At 43.6% G+C, this 20706-nt stretch overlaps 3 protein-coding genes across 6 annotated transcripts in view; 1 reads left to right on the top strand and 2 right to left on the bottom strand.

Annotated features, from left to right (window-relative positions):
- The window catches only part of fng (Fringe glycosyltransferase), a 31997-nt gene extending 18846 nt beyond the window's left edge, over positions 1-13151 (top strand). Inside the window, exons 3-7 of the mRNA XM_002046256.4 lie at positions 207-255; positions 1692-1794; positions 10648-10786; positions 12228-12402; positions 12495-13151. Coding sequence (XP_002046292.1) covers positions 207-255; positions 1692-1794; positions 10648-10786; positions 12228-12402; positions 12495-12730 — 702 coding nt within the window. The 3' untranslated portion in view covers positions 12731-13151. The remainder of the gene's footprint in view (positions 1-206; positions 256-1691; positions 1795-10647; positions 10787-12227; positions 12403-12494) is intronic.
- LOC26531154 (uncharacterized) overlaps positions 1-20706 on the bottom strand; it is a 151289-nt gene that overhangs the window by 56845 nt on the left and 73738 nt on the right. For 3 of the 4 annotated variants that reach the window (XM_070208732.1, XM_070208730.1, XM_032435089.2), the window contains one exon: positions 8725-8774. The exons of the other annotated variant lie outside the window; for it this stretch is intronic. The gene's annotated coding sequence lies outside the window, so the exon portion shown is untranslated. The remainder of the gene's footprint in view (positions 1-8724; positions 8775-20706) is intronic. 4 annotated transcript variants of the gene reach the window in all.
- LOC6624008 (uncharacterized) lies at positions 9285-10624 on the bottom strand. Its single transcript, XM_002046257.3, has one exon. The coding sequence runs from the start codon at positions 10504-10506 to the stop codon at positions 9385-9387; it is 1122 nt and encodes a 373-aa protein (XP_002046293.1). The 5' UTR covers positions 10507-10624; the 3' UTR covers positions 9285-9384.

Here is a 20706-nt window from a genome sequence, read left to right as displayed (position 1 = left end):
TTTGAGCAATGTATCTCACTATAATCGAAGCCCTCCCTCATATATATCCAATTTCCAAATATTCCGTTTTTTTTTTTTGTGGTAGGGTATTAAAACTTCTGCTAGCTCTAGAAAGAGATTTTTTTCCATCTTACGATCTCATCTTTTGCGCTATTTACAACATTTGATGACAACATTTTATATTCTATATCATTTTATCTTTTCAGACCTGGTTCTTTACAGACACGGACGATCATTATTATCAGGAGAAGACAAGTGAGTATGCTATATATATATATATATATATATATATTTATGTATAAAAGTTTAAAAAGGAAATAAAAGATCATAAGTTAAATTTTGCATTGGCAGCGAAAAATTTCGATTAGCATTTCGATTCGATTTTCAATTCGTTCAGCGTACCCCACGAAAAAAAAAAAACAAAAACAAAATTGTATTTCCTTAAAACATATTTATCACGGCCAGAGGAGTTAGCCTACCTGTCGACCTCTTACCCTTTTCTTTTGTTTTTTTTTGTTGTTGTTGTACTTTTTGGTCATGTCCGTGTGTCTGTCCTCGTTCTGGCCTCAATTTGGTTTCACATCAGCGACGCGGCCACGCCCCGGCGAACGCCTAATCTTGGCCACTGTCTGCCGAGAAAACAAAACCGATTAAAGTTTATAAGCTTAGGCTGTGTGTGTGTGAGTGTGTGTGTGTGTGTGTTCGTGTGTGTTACCTGCGCAGCTCACCCGCATTTTAATTGAATTGCAGCCTTTTCGTGCTTCGATTTTGCGTGCAGCTGCACATCAAGTTTCGAGAGTTTTAATTAAAAAATAAAACTAAAAAAAAAAAGTTCAAATTTCAATTTTGCTGCAAAGAAAAGAAATTCAACAAACAAAATGTATTTCATTTTTGCATACCCCTAGTCTCCGCCTCTCTCTCTCTCTCTCTCTCCCACTCTCCCTCTCTCTCTCTCTCTCTCTCTCTCTCGAGACATGGGATCTCAAGTTTCACAGCCTCTCGGACTGAAGCTGGGTTCGGAGGCATTTTGATTAGAGCCAAAAAGGATTTTTGCTAAACACGCATCGAGAGCGCTTTTTGAGTTATGTGTGCTTCCTCTTGTTGTTGTTGTTCTGCTGCTGGTGCTTCTTCTTCTTCTTCAGCCTCTTCAGCTTCTTCTTGGTATAGCTTGTTGTGCGCCCCTCGCCAACCTTTGTGCTTGTGTGTGCTTTAAATATTTCAACAATTTTCATCCAATTAAGGCGCGCACAAGTTTTTGCGCTGCTTTGCTTTTTATTTGTACCCCTTTCGACCCCCTCCCCACCGCCCTCTCTGCATTGCCACTACTACTACGTCACTGCCTGCGCCCCCTCTCCCTGCGATGTCTCATGTCTCGCTTTATCGGCGGCGTCTGTCAAACGAGCTACAAAACGCATCCGCTGGATATGAGCGGCATTCTCGACTAACAAGCTACTGTTTTCCTTTTTTTTTTCGTCTTTCTTTCTTTTTTTTTCGGGTGGACTTTGATATGAGCTTTCGGCCTTTTAGTTAATTAACATAGAACGTGGCTGCCGGCTTCACTTCCCTCCCCTGACATGTGTGGCTTGTTGGCGCGTTGTTATTTTGCTTAATTACCAATCTTTAGCAAATTCTCTTTTGCCCCCACTTACTCACACACACTCTCTCTCTCTCCGTCTCTTTTTCTCTTACAGAGGGCCATCTTATAAATACGAAATGTTCGCAGGGCCATTTTCGCAAGGCTCTGTGCTGCAAAATGTCCGCGGAGCTGGATATCTTCCTCGAGAGCGGCAAAAAGTAAGTAAATGCAAAAACTATATTCAACATTTTAAGTTTAGTTGTTAATTTCAAGCGATAAACTAATCATTTAACTCAGCTAGGCACAGTTGGGCTTAACTAAACATTTGCTTATATTGTTTATTTGGCTTGATGTCTCAAATGCTTCTTCGTTTTATAAATATTTCTTTGCTTGGCAAAAATAATATATATCCCCCATCTGGAATATGTTGCCAAGGCTTCTGCACTGCTATCTTCTTGTGCGTACATATGCTTTTCAATTTCAATTTCAATTTCATGCAGCATTATGCGCATTAACTTTGCGCTCTTTGGCCATGCCCCCTTGTCATATTTAGCCAGCCTTATGACCAAAAATTCCATCTCTGCGCGTGCATTGACCAGTGCAATGACTTCCATTGCTGCTGCTGCTGCTGCTGCGACTGTTGCTATTGTAATTGTAGATTTTAATGCTTTTAATAAGCAACCGCAGCAGCAGCAGCAGCAGCAGCAATCTATCCATGGCAGCAAACCCATCCGAGTTGGGCCATAAAAGCGTAGCAAACACCCAGTTTGGACCTCGATTGCAGCTGCGATGCGTTCTAATTTGCGCAATTAAGACGCAGCAGCGGCAGCAGTTGCTCTTGTTGTTCTTGCTGTTGCAGCTACTCAAAACTTGTCCAGCAAAAAAGAAAAAAGAAAACGAAGAAGAAACCACAAGAAAAAAACAAACTAAAAGCTGAAGCTAAAAAGACACTTCAATTGCTGCAACTAGCGCCCAAAGGAGCTGCCTAGAAATTCTTCAGCTCGTTTGTAATTACACTGGCAGCAACAGCAGCAGCAACAACAACAACAACAACAAATTGTTGTATTGCAGGCAGCAAATCTAGAACAACTCGGACATGCCTCGACTTAATATGAAGAGCGTTGAGTAGGATGTTGCTGTTGTGGTTACTGTTGCTGTTGTTGCTGCTGTTGTTGCTGCTGTTGCTATTGCACTCTGCACTCTCTCTCTCTCTCTCTCTTGCTTCGCCTGGGACTGCTCCGTTTTGGCTTAGAACTTGAAACTGTCATTATAAAAGCACTGAGCATGCAATCAATGCGGCAGCAGCAGCAGCAGCAGCAACAACAACAACAACAGCAGCAGTTGCTGCCAACAACAAGTCACAGCAGCGGCAACAAATTGTTGCCAGCAACTTGCAGCAGGTCCATAAAAAAATAAAACAAAATAAATGGCAAGCAGGCTAAATGTGCAGTTATGATCAAGATGAGGCGGCGGCTGCAGCAGCAACAGTTGCTGTTGTTGTTGTTGTCGTTGCAGCAGGAGTTGCTGTTGTTGTTGTTGCTGCTGCTGCTGCGGCTGTTTGCAGGCAATATGAAATGGTATCAGGTGGCACAGCCGGGCGCAGCCAGTTTCCTGTGGCCGTTGATTGGCAACGCTTACATTTTGCTGTGGAATAAGTGCAAAGCCCAAACAGCAGCAACAGCAACAGCAGCAACAGCAACCCCCAGCAGCAGCAACAGCAACAACAATGCCTGGCAAAATATGGAAAGAGGTTAATTAACGTGCACTGAAACTGGCAATTATGGCGCTCTGTTGCCTGCTGCTGCGCTTTTATGACCCATTGCTACGCACAGCAGCAACATGTTGCTGTTGTTGCTGTTGCTGCTGCTTTTGCTGCTAAAATTGAGTCGCAGCAGCGGGATGTCCGTTCTATTAAATGCAAATCAAGCAGAGCAGTTCGAATGAACGTGTTTCTCTTTTATCTCTTTCTTTTAATTATATTCAATGCAAAAGTTGCCATGGTCCGCACAACAGCAACTTGTTGCCGGCAGCTCAAGACGAGCGACGCCTTTTGCTTGCTGCTGACTGGCTAATTGCAGTACGCGGCGAGTGTCTATTATAAAGCCGAGCAATTAGTGCAATTTAATTAAAATTACAACAGCAACAACAACAACTACAGCAGCAACAATTGTAACAACAGCAGCAACAACAGCAACAACAACTGCAAGTCACAGTCATAAACTGACCGCTCGACCTGGCACGTCAATCAGCCTCCATTTGAAATGTTACGCTAGCCCTTCTTCCCTCTTCCCACAGCTCAACATCGCCAGCTTAATGGAATTTCTATAACACACACACAAACGCACACAAGCACACACAAATGTTGAGGCGCCAATAAGGTGTCGGCTCCGCCTCTGCACCTCTTGCGACATTTGGATTTATTATAAATTCGATTTTTATATGCCCTATACCCATACCAAATGGCTTAAATAGGGTTTAATGAAGCTGTGCTGATGTATGTGCCAGTTCGTGAAAGGCAGGTTTTGGCTCTATAAGGCATATATATACTTGATCGAGATCAATAACTGAGTTTATTTGGCCATGCCCACTTCTGTCTGTCTGTTAGATCGCAGAGCCTTTTAAATTTAATGTTAAAAGTTCTCTTAAATCATACGCAGATTATGTTTGATAATATCCCTCCATTTTCTCAACAATCGCTAAATATCGATTGCCGATATACGTTTTTGTAGCGAATCTCAAAGATTATTAGAACCAGAGAAAACTACTTTTGTTTGGAGGTTTCTTTTGAGAGATCATTTACCAAGGAAGAAGAATAAAGTGTGGCATAGAGTCTAGTTTGTCTTTACGAATATTTATGCCAGCTGTTAACAGGGTATTTTCAAGTCTAGTTTATCTTTTAGACATTACGAACAAGTATGCCAGCTGTAAGCAGGGTATCTACTTGTCAAGTTTGCTTTTTAGCCTTTACGAACAAGTATTCTAGTATTTCGGCATTCCAGGGTATCGACTAGTCGTTCAATCTTTTACTATGACAGCCTTGTTTTTGTATTAAGCGGCAACAAATTCCACGCTTTAAATTGTTTTCTTGTTTTTGTTGCTGCTTTCAACTTTTTAGATTTCGATTCATTTGTTTCAAGTTCTAATTTATCTCTTGCTGTGCGAGCGTGTGCGAGTGTGTGTGCGTGTGTGTGTGTTTTAGTCTTGGGTGTGTTTGGGCTTAGCCTGATCGTGCCGTGTGTGGCTGGCCACACCTAATAAACAAATGTCGCGTTCGACTGAGCGTACATTGTGCGAATGTATCTTTTAGTTGAATTGCGAAACGGGCGCATGCCCTTGCCATGACGCGGCTTGTCGAATGTATCTGTATCCGTGCATTTGTATCTGTAGCTGTGCTTTTGTATCTGTGTAACTGGTGCAGCTGGTTGTGGCACGTTTCGTAATCAACATTTATTGGACATTATAACGGCATTTCTTTACCTTTTTTTTTGTTGATGTTGTTGTTGTTGTTGTCGGCCTGCCCTCTTGTAATTACGACACGTATTATGCGTAATATTCACGGCATCAACTGCCAAATGGAGCCAAAGGAAAGTACACAAAAAAAAAAACAGGATTCACAACAAAAGGGCAACAGCAACTGATTGTTGCTGTTGTTGCATATACATTTAACGATTGTTGCCTGCAACTTTTGGGTGGGTGCTGCTGTTGCTACAGTTGTTGCTGTCGCTGCCAAGAAAGTGCGTGGGAATTTGTTGCACGTTGCGTTGACGTCTCTTTGTGCGCCCCATCAATGTTATTTCCCAGACGTGCCACACTGTTGCTTGCCCCCTTTTATTTTCTTTTTTTTCTCTCTTCCCGTTGCAATCAACCCGCAGCTAATCCCACATAAAATAATAGTCCAAGAGGCGGGGAAAAAGAGGGGGCACTGAGTGAACAGGGAAGTTGCGGCATTTTCCAACAGCAACAGACACAATATTATGCACACCACACACACACACACACACACAGACACACTGCACCAATCCATCTGAGACTCAGCTGAAGTCAGCGCTGCGACAATTTTAATTGCTGTTGTTGTTGTTGTTGTTGTTGCTGCTGCTGCGCTCTATGGCATTGCAATATACTTTTCTTTGCGGCTTGGAAAACCTCATCATAAGCATTTTTGTCGCATATGTGAAAAACCAGATGTTGTTGCTGTGAGAAAATTTTTCCTTTTCGCAGCCACAGTGGCAGGGGCAGGCCGCGTGTGAAGCGACGACAGCAGCAACAGTTGAAGGGAAAGTATGCAGCGGACGGCCCAACGCATCAATTTCATTTATTTGCCACTTGTGGCAGCAAACAGCAAACAGCAACAACAACCGCCACAAAACTGTAGTCAATTATTCAATTGAGCCAATATATATATAAAGAGAGAGAGAGAGGGGGGATTGTCGCAATCTGAAGTTGTTGCTGCTTTAGTTTTTATCCTACGGAAATGCACAATTCGAGCTGGCTGCATATGCAGATGAAGTTGCAGCAGCAGCAGCAGCCGCGGCAGCAACAGTTGTCGCTGCAGTTGCACATCCGGCGGAAAGCGAATGTTGCTACTGCTGCTGCTGCTGCTGCTGCTGCTGCTGCTGCTGCTGCTGTACGGCAAATCGCTTGCTCTACATTTCAATTAGAGTCGCCCACACGACAATTGGCGTCAATTTGCCAGGCGTGTAGCTACAAGATACATTTTGTGCCGCTGATTGCCTTGTCAGGCATAACGCCAGCGACATCGTCGCCAGTCGCCAGTCGCCGTCGTCGTATCTGACAAATGCGTTTCAATTGTCGCCGCTGTTTTCAATTGTTCAGTGAGCGTGTCAAAGCAAAACGTGTAAACGCTTTTGTGTATCTGCAAGATAGACAAAAAATAAAAACCGAACGGCCACGGCGCGCAGCGGGCGCTCATAAATCTCTGACTCATGCTTGCAACAGCGAATGCGAATGCAACTGCAGCAACTGCTGCTGCTGCTGCTGTTGTTGTTGTTGTTGTTGTTAATGAGCTGAGCTGTTGTTGTTTGATTTAAGTGCCCGCTTAATGTAAATATCTTGTTGTTGTTGAGCCCCTGACACGGCACATTGATTTGTATCAATCCGCAAATAATGTATCTGTAAGATACATTCGACGCCTGACAGCTGACTTATTGCTAATTGCAAAGCCAGACAACAGAGAAAACAAAACACAACGAAACGAAATCAGTTCGTCATCCTTTTCTTTTCCTTATTTTAATTCATTTTATTTATTTTTGTTGTGGCACTCTCTTTCGGGCGATCGCTTATCTGGCGCGCCGCCGCCGCCTTTGCTCGGCTGCCTGTCAAAATACTTTTAACGCAGACTGTGCCGGGCCAACTGATCAGCCAGTCTGACTCCGACTCCGAGTCCGAGTCCGACTCACTCTTAATGCGAAATCTATTAAGACTGCCTGCATTGGCGGCTCGCGAAGTGCCCCGTCAATCATTTTTTATTATGGCTCCAGACATAAACTCATTTTGACTGCAGTCCAAAAAGACGACAACGACGACGACGACGACGCCAACGCCCCGGCAACAGCTGCTGCTCTCAAAATCAGCCCACATCAGCAACATCAGCAGCAGCTCAAGTAATTGGAAAACTGCCATGAAAAATAAACTAACTTGAGCAGCAAATAAAAAAAAGTTTTGCACTCGTTTTGCGTCTCGTTTTTCGCGGCCACACACACACACATACACTCTACACTCTCTACACACATACAAGGCACAGGTCCTTGAGCTGCTGCTGCAATGCGATGCCAGATAAACAGACGAAACCCAAAAGCCAAACAAACAAAACGCTGCAGCATTTGAGCCACCAACGTTGTTTGTTGGCCAGCTGCAGCGATCGTTTAAACCTGCCCCCTCCCCTCTCCCCCTCTGCCATACCACTCCACACTTCCCACTCCACTAAACGCAACGATCGAACGCTTCGATATGCCGAAACGAAATGAAAACATTTTCATTTTCATAAAATGCCAAATAGAAGCCAAAAAGCATAGAGAGGAACGCGTTAATTAAACGACGGCAAACACATAAAATGCCAGCTAGATTTCAATTTGGTAAATGCGAGAAAAGGCGGGGAAAGAGAGAGATAGAGAGGGAGAGAGAGGGAGAGAGAGGAGGAGTGACAAAGGCAGTTAGGAGGCTGGCTACACTCTGAGAAAAATCAACTCAAGAGTTTTTCAACAAACATAAGTTACTTAAACTGAGAACAAAATTCTTAATTCAAGAATCTCTTTAAACCCAAACTGAATAAAATGAGATCTAAAGAGAAATATAAAAGCTAGAAAATGTATTTCCGACTATTTAAAGTGTTTTAAATCTTGTAATAAATATTTGTTTTACTCAATTCGTTTTACTCAATTTTCAAACCAAGCCCATATTGAAATCTACTTGAAATCAAATTCGTTGTACACTAGATTTTGGGGCAGAGTTTTTCTTAGAGTGTACGCACATTGCGGCACGCATAATTAAGTGAAATTAAAAGCGCATATTTATGCGACACGAAGCGACTAAAGAGGCAACGACAACAACAACAAACAACTTGGCTGCCGTTTCGCACAGGTATCGCATGTGGCAGCCACAGCAGCAGCAGCAGCAGCAGCAACAACAGCAACAACATGCAATTTATGAATGCCACAACTGCGATTAGCTTAGCTGCCTCTGCGCTTAGAAAAGTGAAGACACAAACCATGCCCTGACCCCTTACCACCGCCCCTCGCATACCCCCTCGCAGCTTATGCAATAAAAATTATATTAAATTACCCAACAGACGCCAACAAACGCTTCGATTTTATTGAATACTTATGAACTCCTCACCATATCAAATGGCCAGACAGACTGTGCGAGAGGGGGTGAGTTTATAGTGGGGCAGCCACGACTTGAGTTCCACTCATGCCGCTGGCAAAATGTTCATAGATATAGCAACAGATTTTATAGAGACTTGGGCAAATTAATTGCGATCAATGTTGTCGAATCTGGGCAGCTTTAAGATGCGCCAGAAACGAAAACAATTGCCAAAATAAATATTTACCAGATATTGAGGGAGCTTTCAACTCACAGTTAAATGTGGGCTAAACAATCAAAGAGTTTTAAATATCTTAGATATATCTTACCCGTAGACAAATTCATTGAGGTATTCCTTCTGAGGGCCTAGAGATGTTCGCTGAAAATAAAATATATATCTAATATAAATATAAATATATGTAGATATTTCTCTGTGAAACTTCATTACTTATGATATATGTTAATCCCTGTCCCTCAACTGCTTCGCACCCTTCGCTTAGCGCCCAATGAAAGCTACTTAAGTCCGAATCACTTAAGTTGATGGCCGAAAACCCGTTACAGAGTTGAGTTATTAAAGGAAATTTCGAATGCTTTTAGTCGATTCCTCCAGAAGGTTGGCAAACCTGATGACCGATTCATGTTACCCCATTTGTTGTCCGAGTTCGAGTTGGAGGGGAACCCGTCCGTTCGATAGCCCCGGCTGCATTTTAATGGCATCATTAGGCCGAACGCGCCGGCTACCGGATATGGTTGATCGTTTGTCACCGCGGCTAATCCCCAGCTGCAGCAGTGTTTGTGGACAGCCGAAGGGGATAAAGAACCGACTACCGGTAATTACAATTTAAATTAGTGCGCTTTTTTTTATGCCTACAGAGAAAACAGTCCCAGGTCGTCGCAAGAGTTGCACTTTTATTAAACGTAACGATTTTGAGTGAACGTAAATAGTGTAAGGGGGGGAGGAATGGGAAGCAATCGAGTGTCGCGTGTGTCTAGCTGGAAAAGACAGAGTTGCGAACTCCGTAGATGGTGTCATTGGCCTCGGGCAGTTTGCATACCTTGCCGTTGTTGGTGCGATTCAGACGCTGGGCAATCACATTCAGATCCAAATTCTGGACACGCACCATCAGCGTTGGCTCCTTGTCCAAGGTGCGATAGACGAAGGTCTTTTGACAGCTGGCTGGACTGATGTTACTCTTTTTGCTGGCAGTGGCATCGGGCAGGGGTCCGATGGTGAGTGGACCCACATCGACGCCGATGCGCTGATTGCCGCAGGAGATGCAACGGATGCCCGTGTTGATGAAGCCGGCGGCACGTGGGCACGAGTCCTTGTCCTCGATTTTGGACAGGCGCTGATCGATATTATCGAAACGATCGCGTATGTATTTCTTAAGCGCCGGCATATGCACTTTGTCCAGCTTGCTGTCCAGCATGTCCTGCAGCTCCTCCATGGTGCCAATGAAGGTCAGATTGTATTCCTTGACCAGTTCGCGCAGATTCTCAATCTCGATGACGCACTGTTTGACCAGCTCGAGCCGTTCGAAAAGCTCCTCGGTTTTGCGCAGAAACTCCCGCAGAGTTTCGTAGAATTTATTAAGATCCTTTTGAATTTGATCCACCATATCGATCATGGGCGAGGCGATGCGTCGCAGCAGCTTCTTCATGAAGTCCATATTCTGGAGCAGGCTGCACGCAATCTTGTTGTCCTCATCGCAAACGGTGCACAGATCCTCGCAGGGCGATGCATACTGTTCCCACAACTGTTTGTGATACTTCTTCGAGTTGACCTTGTTGCAGACGCGTATCTGCTGGAAATGCGCATTCATTTTCTTTTCGAGCGTGGCCAGACGCCCCTCCATGGCCTCCACCTTGTCCAGCTCCGTTGAGATGGGCACAATTGTGGCCACATCGAAGGGCAGCGGCGAGATTTTTGAGCGCTCCAGCAAACGCTCCAAGCACTTGCCCTCAAAGCCCCCAATTGTGACCAGATCCTGCTGGCAGGCCAGCTTCTTCATCAGCGCATCCAGCAGGCTGTGCAGCACGGCCACATTCACATGATTCATTTCCGGCACGCCCAGCGCGATGCGTGCCAATTGCTCCAGCGTCAGCTCCATTTTCGGATGTTCAATTAACAAACAGTAAAATAAGATATTTGTAAATACTTTGGAGGAAATCTATATATATTTGTATCAGATGTGTTGTTTGCTCGTCTTGAATTTTTATAACAAACTGATTTTTTTTCTGTTCCCAACCAGATGGTTCTGTCACTTCGACGATGACAACTATGTCAATGTGCCCCGTTTGGTGAAGCTGCTGGATGAATATAGTCCCAGTGTCGACTGGTATCTGGGCAAGCCGAGCATATCCTCGCCGCTGGAGATACACTTGGATAACGTAAGTACAAATATCTGTTATTATTACTATTTTGTGTGCATACCCTGTATTGGCTGAAAAAGGCTAAGAGAGGTTATACAAGACTTGAATAAGTCGATAGATATCGATTAAAAACAAACTTAAGAAGTTTTAACAGCTTGGTCCAACATAAGTGTAGAACTTTCTCCTCCCGACAATGAAGACATATAGAGACATATAGCTGCGATAATCGTGAGATCTTAATATGCTGGAACAATCGAATAATAGAGGCAAGTCATTTACAAAGGCTGCCTACTCCGCGCTAAATACAGGGTAACAGTTGGTCGCGCATTCTCGCCTAGAGCTTACTGGTTTTTCCATTTTTTGCATATTTTCCAATACACATAATTACATGACTCTGTGTTTATGGCCATGTCCATAGCTCTGCGATCTGTGCCTTTCTCCTGTGCGGACGGGCTGCATTATTTATGCGCCCGACTGTGGCCATTTGTCTATGCCGCCATTTGGCTTCCAGCTGCCAGCGCAGGCTATCATTAATAACCGATATGATCTGGCTCAGATGCTCCCTCTCCCTCCCTCTTTCTCTCTCTCTCTCTCTCTCTTTTTCTCTCTCTGATCGCGTTCCCAATTCAATCCGGCTGGCTGCTGAGGCATTTGAAATATGGCCAGCTGATCCCGCAATGAATGCTGTGCTGTTGCATGCCCCAAAAAATTGGGCCAGCACTTGGCGTGTAGGCTGGCCGCATGCCACACAGCGCCGTAGCGAATCGAGCATGCCGAGCCTGAACCTTGCCACAAACTAATTGAAAGCCCAAAAACTTAACGCTTCATTAGGTCACGAGGAGCCGCTGTTGCTGCTGTCGAGCCATCAGACTTTTTTTCGGTATTCGATTTAGTTTCGGTTTTGAGTTTGGGCTTGGTTTGGGTTTTCGTATCCGTATTAAGTTTCCTCAACGCACATGTCCCATTTACATGGTCAATTAATCAGGTTTATTTTTACTTTATTTTCTCGGTTTGTTTTAATTTTTGGACCAGTTTCTTAAGTTTTGAGCAACAATTTGCGCTGAACCAGTGTCAAAATGATGGGCAACGATTGTGAACGACTAAACAATACTCTGTTCGAGATGTTAACGTTGCTTTAAATCAATTGAAAAGGGTTTGGCTGAAGGGAATAAGCTTTGCAGTTGCTTTTTTGGCTGTATATTCAGAGGAGATCGAGCCTTAATCTAATTGTTAAAGGCAGTAAAGAGTTTCTACGTGCCAAATTCGAACTGTGGGAGTTTAAGTTTTTCGTAGCCTGTTTTTAACTCCAACTTTAATCCTTGCACACAGTCCATATACTCCCTTTGTTCCTCCTTTAAACAGAGTATGCATTATGGATTTTTATTTGTGTTTATCCTTTGCTCAGCTCATTCCATACAGTTCTTCCGTTAACTTCTCCTTCATCTTCTCCATTTTGCAGAAGAACGCGACGACCAACAAGAAGATCACCTTTTGGTTTGCCACTGGCGGCGCTGGCTTCTGCCTGAGCCGCGCCCTGACGCTCAAAATGCTGCCCATAGCAGGTGGCGGCAAATTCATTAGCATCGGCGACAAGATACGCTTTCCGGATGATGTCACAATGGGCTTCATCATAGGTGAGTGGCTGGCCGGGAACACGGCCAAAATCCGATGAGGCGTAATATTAACTGTTTTGCTTCTCTGGTTTATTTTTTGATTATCTCTGCAGAGCATCTGCTGAAGGTGCCGCTGACCGTTGTCGATAATTTCCATTCGCATTTGGAGCCCATGGAGCTAATACGCTCGGATACGTTCCAGGATCAGGTATCCTTTAGCTATGCGCACATGAAGAATCAATGGAATGTGATCAAGGTGGATGGCTTCGATCTGAAGGCCGATCCCAAGCGTTTCTATTCGCTGCACTGTCAACTCTTTCCCTACTTTAGCTTCTGCCCGCCCAGATAGAAATCAACGTAGGATCTCCAATTTATATATATATATATCTAGATATATCGGGGGTCTCTTCAGGCTCCCGTTGGCTGTTGCAGGCGTTGCGGTTCTGAACCCAATTTTGGCAAACGTATGAGAAGAAAAAAAACCGGAAAAAGAAAAACAAATCTCACCACTGTGATTTAATATTTAAGTATGCGAATATGATAAACGATAAACGATAACACATAATCGATAACAGCTGATGTGAACAAATGGTTCTATTGTAAATATATATATATATATACATATTATATAGAATTCAACTCGAAAGTTGTGCTTCCTAGACATTCATAAGATGATCAAGAACTTGCCTTCCAGAAGAAAAAAAAAAACACAGAAACAAAAAATAAAAATCATCCAAGTTTTTAACTATTATCGCTTAAGTTATGCAATTGTTGCAACAATTCAACACTTTCCAAGTGCTTCCTTTTGTAGCGTTATATGCACTCTTCCATTGAAGCTAATTAGCTTAGTTAAATTAATGGTCTAGTCTATGTTTAAGTTGATCTAGCGTTTAGTTCGCAGTTACGGCACGGACCAGCGTCATCATCCAGTTGTCTGTACTAGTGTTTATTTGCATGTTAACTGGAACTGCGCAGTCCGATTTGTCGCAATCTGTCTGTGTGTGTATATAACAATCAAATATAATGTAACTTATAGTTTGTAGTCTAAGAAATGTTTAAACAATTTTGTTAATTTTTAGTTTGCTTGAATAAAATCTGATCAAATAACATAAAACAATCTTGTTTTTTTACATTCTTGTCGATAGCTGTTAAAGCACTGTTAAGTGTAATTAACAGAACTTTGTCTTGCCTTTACAGTTCTCCGCATACATTTATTCATTCCGTTAATGTAAACTTGTTGACTTTTATTATCCTTTGACTTTAAGTGTGTTTCATTTTTCTTCTCACTCTTACTGCCTTCCATTGACTTCGTTAACAGTTCTTAAGTTTAGCAGTGAGCGCCTTTCGCTGCGCTTCTCACTGTTAAAGTAATTTGATAAGCTTCCTTGACACTTTGCACGCTGTTAAGCTTGTGATCAATTATTTTTCGCTGCGCTTTCTACAGTTACAATTGCCTCAACAAAATCGATACCATTTGGCACTATTAGGCTTAACATTTGGCGCCGTACGCTGCGCTTCTCACTGCTACAACGCGCTCGCATATGATATTCATATTCGACTTTCATTGAATTTCGAAGTTAACTTTTTGGCTTATCGTGTTCTGTTGCTGTTGCCTACAGCAGTTGCTGTTGCCGTTGCCGTTGCTGTTGTTGCGGCTTATCAGCTGATTGTCACTTAACATTCTGTGTACTTGTTCGACCGTTGTTGTTTGTTGTTGTTGTTTGTTGCCGTTGTTAGCTGTTGTTGCATTTTGCATTCCGAAAAAATTCGTTGTTAATTAACGCTAAAAGCCATGTTAAGGCCCGCTAAAGCGTTAACTTTTAACGATATGGATCAGAGAGTTACCATGGGCAGGCGAGTAGACAGGCAGACAGACATTGACATGTCCACGTCCATGTCCTGTGCAGTCAAAGTCGCACAGGAAGGCGCACAGACACACAGACAGGCAGACAGACAGCCAGGAGAGGCAACGTTTCGACATTGAGGGTGCCTGCAGCACTGGGCCACGACGACGACGACGTCGACGCCGTTGCCAATGACATGTTGTTGAATTTTTATAAAAGACTCACTCGACTTGGAGTTACCCTTGCTATCTCTCCGCCTCCCTCTCTCTGTCTCTCTTTGCATACCTGTCCTATCTCCCACTCTGATATGTTAAACAGTTCTGGGCAATTATTTTTTTTTGTTTTTTTTTTTCGCTCGCTCTGCGTCCTGTGATTTTTAGTTAGCTTATATGCAGATAATCAGTTTTTAGTCCATGTCGAGCCGGGCGCGCGCTTTAATCAATGAATGCTACTGCCTGGTGCCCGGATTCTGGACTTAACCTGGCCAGTTGAGGCTGCCTGCTTAGCCTCAACCTCGGCTTTAGCTTGGCTGTGGCTGTGGCTGTGACTGTGGCCTGTGCAATTTTTGTGTCTTGTTCGTTTTAATTGCAAGTGAAAGCCTTGTCCTGCGCCCCATCTCTGTGCTGGCTGCCTGCCTGTCTGCCTGTCTGTCTCTCTGTCTGTTCACGTCACAGCATCGATAATGAATTAATTATCATATATTAAAAGTCAGTTGGCTCTCTTCTCGATAATCTCCTTGGCCCTGGCACGCCTTTGCATATTTTATGTATATTTTTTCCAGAATTTAATGAACTCCAGAGTTCGAGCTTGGGGTTCGGCTCTTTGGATTTGAGTCTTGAGTTTTTCAGGCGCATGCATTTGATTTTCCGGGTCATTCATCAAAATTTTAAAACCACAAAAGCCTCAAAAAACCAGTGGCAAACACACACACACACACACGCCACACACACACACACGCTTGGCTTCAAACTGGCGCCGCCTACATAAAAGTAACTCAACTTTTGACTTAAGCCCATTGAAATTGATTTAATTTGCGGTTGAGCTGTAGCCGAACGCATTCATTAGATATAAATATAACGCTGGGGAGTTATTTATGCAAAATCATAAATTTAATTGAATTTTTCCGAGTTGTTTTAAAGGATTTGCTGGCTGTCCAAACCGAAAGATACAAGAGTAGTATCTGAGCGATTGCAGCTCATTTATATGCAGAGCAGGCAGCCAGGCGCAAATTACACGAGTGCACGCCGCAAGCTGTTTTAAGGCAAGGCAGCGTACGCAAAAGTATCTTGTAGATGCACGCTCGTCAATGCGTGCCCAAAAAGTATCTGTAAGATGCTTATCGTTGTTGGCCCAGCCTCAGCGCCGATTTCGTGCCTCGTTGTCAACCAATTTTGGACGCCAGCAAAATGCCACAGCGCAGATTCCAAAAACATGGCCAGCCCAATGGCCCAGACACAGGCAAATAACTTGTCAGTCAGTCCGTCAGTCCGTCAGTCAGTCCGTCAGTCAGTCAATCGTTCAAGCAGCAAGCCATAAATTAGTGCAACAGCAGCCGAAGGAAGAAGCCGCAGCAGCAGCTACATTCAAGCGCTGCAAGTTCTGCGGAATTTATGTGGTGCAGCCGAACGATCGACAAGGCGCTGCGTTGCCTGCTGCAGCAGGTGCAGCTAACAGGAGCAGCACGGGGGCATGGCAGAGGTTTGCCGTAGAAGGTGGGTGGTGGAGGGAGCAGGGGGTGTTTTCTCGTCTATAATTACAAAATGAAACGCGGCTGACTGCGCGTTGGGCTCATAACTTAAAGGTTGCTGCTGCAGTTTATGTGGCAACTGCAGCTAAATTATGTTTATGTGTAGCTGCCCCGCAATCTCTCTGTGTGTGTGTGTGTGTGCTGCCTGACAGTGTTGCCCATTTAGCTTTTTTTTTATAGCTAAATTCTGGCCATTTAATATACATTGAAATTGGGTAAAACAGGCGAGGGAAATTTATATGAATTTCGACCAAAAATAATGTTGTCAGATTTAGATGCCAAATTTATCTAGAGGCCAAACCATAAACAAAAAGCCGAACTTTATGAAAATCGGTTGAGTTTATAGTTGAGTCTATGTCTAAATAGGATATTTTGAGGGCCCAGCTTAAATAAATCACTTCAAAGATCTTTAAAAATAAGTCTGTCAAAATAAGTCTGTTTATTGCCTGGATACATATGTGGTTCCAAGCAAAGAGAATAAAATAATATTCCCTAGTTAAAGCTAGTACGGCTTGGCATTCAATTATCAATGGGGTTAAGCTGGTTATAACTATGAGTCCATACAGGAAAGATGAGCTCATGTAAGTCTATGAATATGAATTGAAATTTTGTTTGGAATAAACTTCCTTTTTGGCTGCTCAAAAGTTGTCAACTCTGCTGCCGTTTCCGGCTGTTGCAGCTGCAAGCGATTAGCTGCAACTTCCCTGTGCCGCAGCCGAGTCAAATCTGTGAATGCAGCTTGCAACTGTTTTAGTTAGCTGCTCTACAACTTGATTAGGACGTGCGGCCGCAACAAATTTACGCCGAAATTTGCGCGACGTGTTCAAAAAAAAATAAAAAGACAAAAGCCGCTGCTGGCCCGATGCTTATCGCTGGGCACTTGGCCTGGTTGTGGCTGGGGGACTGGGGTGCGGGTGCGGGGGCATGGCTGATGGGTCCGCTGATGGCCGCTTTTATGTTTGTAATTGTTTCTTGAACGTGGCTCTGATGACGGCAACTGCGCTGCGACGTTTCATCAACAGAGAAACAAACAACATGAGGAAAAACATGCGATAAAGATAAAGAATGTGCCAGGTGTGTGTGTGTGTGGTGTGTGGTGTGTGCTGTGTGTTGGGGCGTATGACCTGGTAAATGTTTGCGCCTGCGCAACAGCCTACACACAATGTACACACACACACACACAGACGCACAACAATCACGGAGGCAAACAAAGGCAAATGACGCGCTTATCAGTTAAAATTAATCAGGCGTTGCCTTTGCTGCCGCTGCAGCTCTTGTTGTTGTTGTTGTTGTTGTTTTTGTTGTTGCTTGTGGCACGCACTTGAGCTCCACACACGCACACACACACACACACACATAGACACGCACACACACACACCTTTCAGCGCCAGCCTTGCCGCATTTATATTGTTTTCCAACGAATTTGTTTGCGCTTTAGTACAACATTTACATGACTTTTTTGTCAAGAGCTCGTCTATATGGCTTAGAGTTGCGTTCCGTTCCGTTTCATGACATTTTCATTGTGTTTTGCAGGTCTCTCTTTAGTCTTTTCCATTTCTTATCAGTGGGCAACTACTCGAGTGCCATTTCATGTTTCTGTGGAAGAGCGCAAAGCCCGTTTTCATTTCTGTTTTTGTTTTTTTTTTTTTGATTTCTCTGGAGCTACTTCTTAATGCGGTAGCTCTGGGTTCTGGGTATCTGAAGGTTTGCATCTCATCTATAGAACCCACTCTTTAGCGGCCTCAAGTGCCTGTTCGCACAGTGGGCGTTGCGAGCCAACACACAAAGTAACTAAATAAGAACTGGGCAAAAAGAGAAAAAAGAACATTTTTTGACGCCCACTTTGGTCAGCATTCCAGCGCCTATAATTATAAACCATAATGGCAAACAGCTAAACAGCAAACAACAAGGTTCAAACCCGCAGCAGAAGCAACTGCGAAATCCTCTCCAGCCACACAATTCTCAGCCTCAGCCTCAGCCTCAGCCTCAGCTTCGGCTTCAGTTCGAGTCGAGTGTTTAATTGCTGAACGCTGCTGAAAATAGCTTCGAGCTATGTGGAACTTGCCGCTACTCCCAACCCCTGCCCCTGTTCCTGCCCCTGCCTCTGCTCCTGCCTTTTGCTCCTCCTCCGCTTGCTATGCCCCTTGCCACTCGGCGGCAGCGGCTGCTGTTGCTTCTGTTTGGCCTTCGTTTCTCTACGCGATAATTACAGCATTTTGTTGTATCAATTTGTTAATGAACTCAAGACATCGTTTTCGGAGTCGCCTTATGGAATTATTATACCCTGTTGCCACGCATCTTACCAAAGACATAAACTAAAGGGTTACATAAACTAAAGCCGCTTCTATGCATTGCTAAACCTAATAACTTAACCTTGCGATTATATTAATTGGATCTTTGCCTTAAATCTAGCTATTGTTTCATGGAAACATGCAGGTTCGAACCCGAAATTTCAATAGTTTTTAGCATGAACCAATAAAAGTTGCTCAAAGAAGCAACTTGAACTGAAAAAAACTTAGGAATAATTAAAATAAAGTCTTTTTGGGACATGCTCTTGGATTTGAGCAAATTCTAAAAGCTAAAGTCTGAACATTTTTAATATATCTAAGTTTGTATATAAACTTATTTGTAGCTTTTTTTCAGAATTTTTGGTTCAACTTTGACACGAACTGATCAAAAACGAACCAAGTTCGAATTATATTAGTTCTGCAGCTAACATTTTACGCAGGGTATCCCCTTAGTCGTATAGACACTGGCAGACATACTTTTCATATTTCAAACAAAGTCACAATTGATGTCTTTTTTATGAGACGCGTCGCGTTTTTGTCGGAGCACTTGAATCAATTCTAAAGCCAGCCAGCAGCAGCAGATGTTGCTTAGTAGTTCATAAACTTGCAGCTTCGTTCACACATTTTTTTTTTTTTTTTGGGGGGGGGGGCTGCCTCGCTTGCTGCCTCATCATAATCATATACAACACAATTTTATAACATTTTGGCGCTTGCTATACGGCTTGCCATAGCCACCCGGCCTGGTTGTCTTGTTATGGGTAGCTTCTGGCTCTGGCTCTGGCTCTGGCTCTGAAGTTGGTGTCATTATGTTATGAGCATAAAATATTTCATTTCATTTCATTTTCAATCCTCAACTTCCACAACACAACTTTTGCTTCGTTTGGTTTACTTCGCATCTTCACTTGTGTCTTGTCTTGTCTTGTCGTGTCTTGTTGTTTTTTTGTGCCATTGTGTTGTTTTTGATCTGCCGCCAGAGTTTTTGGTTGCGTCATGAGTCCGAGCTTAATATTTGGACAGAGCCTGGACAAACAACAAAAGGCTACCGATGCGGGCTACGTTTTTCTCGATTCCGTTCGAGCTGTCGTCAGGCGTTTGCCACACTTGCAGCTATTTTGATGTTAGTCCAACTCTGCTCGTTACCTGCAGCATATCAAATTGTGCTTGCAATGTGAACGAATCTTTTATGCCAACAATGCAGAAAACATTCCTATCCTTTGCCGCCCACGCACACACACACACACACACACACACACACGCATGCACACATACAAACACATTTCGTGCACTGTCCAAACAAATTGTTGAGCAAAGTTTAACGAATCATGAGAGTCGGAACACTCAAAAATGCTTTGCTCAGCTGCCCGAAATATTCAAAAATATATCTCGATAGCTGCCCCTAACAGAGCCAGCGCCAGAGCCAGAGCCAGAGCTCAGCTAGGTGCTCATCCATGGCTGAGGCTTCATTTGGTTTTCATTTCGTTGTTCATGCTTCAATGGATTTACGTGTGCCAATGACAAAAGCCAATGGGCACAATGCATTTTAAATAGTCGAATGGGGCATGCGGCATGTGGCATGTGGCATGGGGCATGGGGCATGGGGTACGAACAACACAATGCAAACAGAAAGGCACAGCACAAGCCAGTTGTAAACGTTGCCAGTTGGAACGTTAATTAAAAAATGCGTTGGCAAAATTTAAATGCAATTGCAGCACAATAAAATGTGCGGGACAGTTGGGGTGGGGGATTGTGTGAGGGGTGGCTGCAGAAGCTGTGGACAATTGTCACGCGCCATAAAATCAAGCGAAACAACAACAACTGACAATGCACAGCAAAAGCAACGCGTCGTATGCGTGATATTTGTGTCTGGGGTTGCAAATACCAAAGGGGGGCACGAGGGGGCGTTAGGGGGCGGGGACTACACAGGCATTGCCATGTGCCAGTCGTGCAGCAAAACACAAATTCGTTTGCTAATTGAAATAAATTAAAACAACAACACAAAAAATTGTAAATTTAAAAAATTATGCACGAAAAAAGTAGCAAGAGTTCAAAGTACAGGGCGCAGACGACGTGGAAGGGGGCAGGCGATGGGAAGTGGGGTTAGGGTTGAGGTCGAGCTGGGCCAGCAGAGCGACCACAACAAGGTAAAAAGTTGTGACCCAACCGACAAAAGTTGCCAAAGCAGCCGAAACAAGTAAAACAAGCAGCTGGGCTAGACGAAGGATAAGCACAACGGAAAGATACCCTGCATAAAATATAATTAATGGCATGCTCAAGAGGAAAAGTTAAGATGTGGGAAATTGCAAAGTGCACTAAAGAATCATATGTCTAAGGCATGTGAGAGATCACATACCAAAGCAAAATAAACTTTCATCCAATCGCTTTCCGCCAATTTCCCACTGTGGCGTGTGAAATTCGCCAAATCGCTGAAACACATATTTATTAAGTT

Source organism: Drosophila virilis, chromosome 3 (assembly GCF_030788295.1).
Source record: "Drosophila virilis strain 15010-1051.87 chromosome 3, Dvir_AGI_RSII-ME, whole genome shotgun sequence".
In the NCBI taxonomy this organism is placed as follows: domain Eukaryota; kingdom Metazoa; phylum Arthropoda; class Insecta; order Diptera; family Drosophilidae; genus Drosophila; species Drosophila virilis.
Note: the sequence above shows the minus strand (reverse complement) of the source record. Positions and strands in the feature narration are given on the sequence as shown.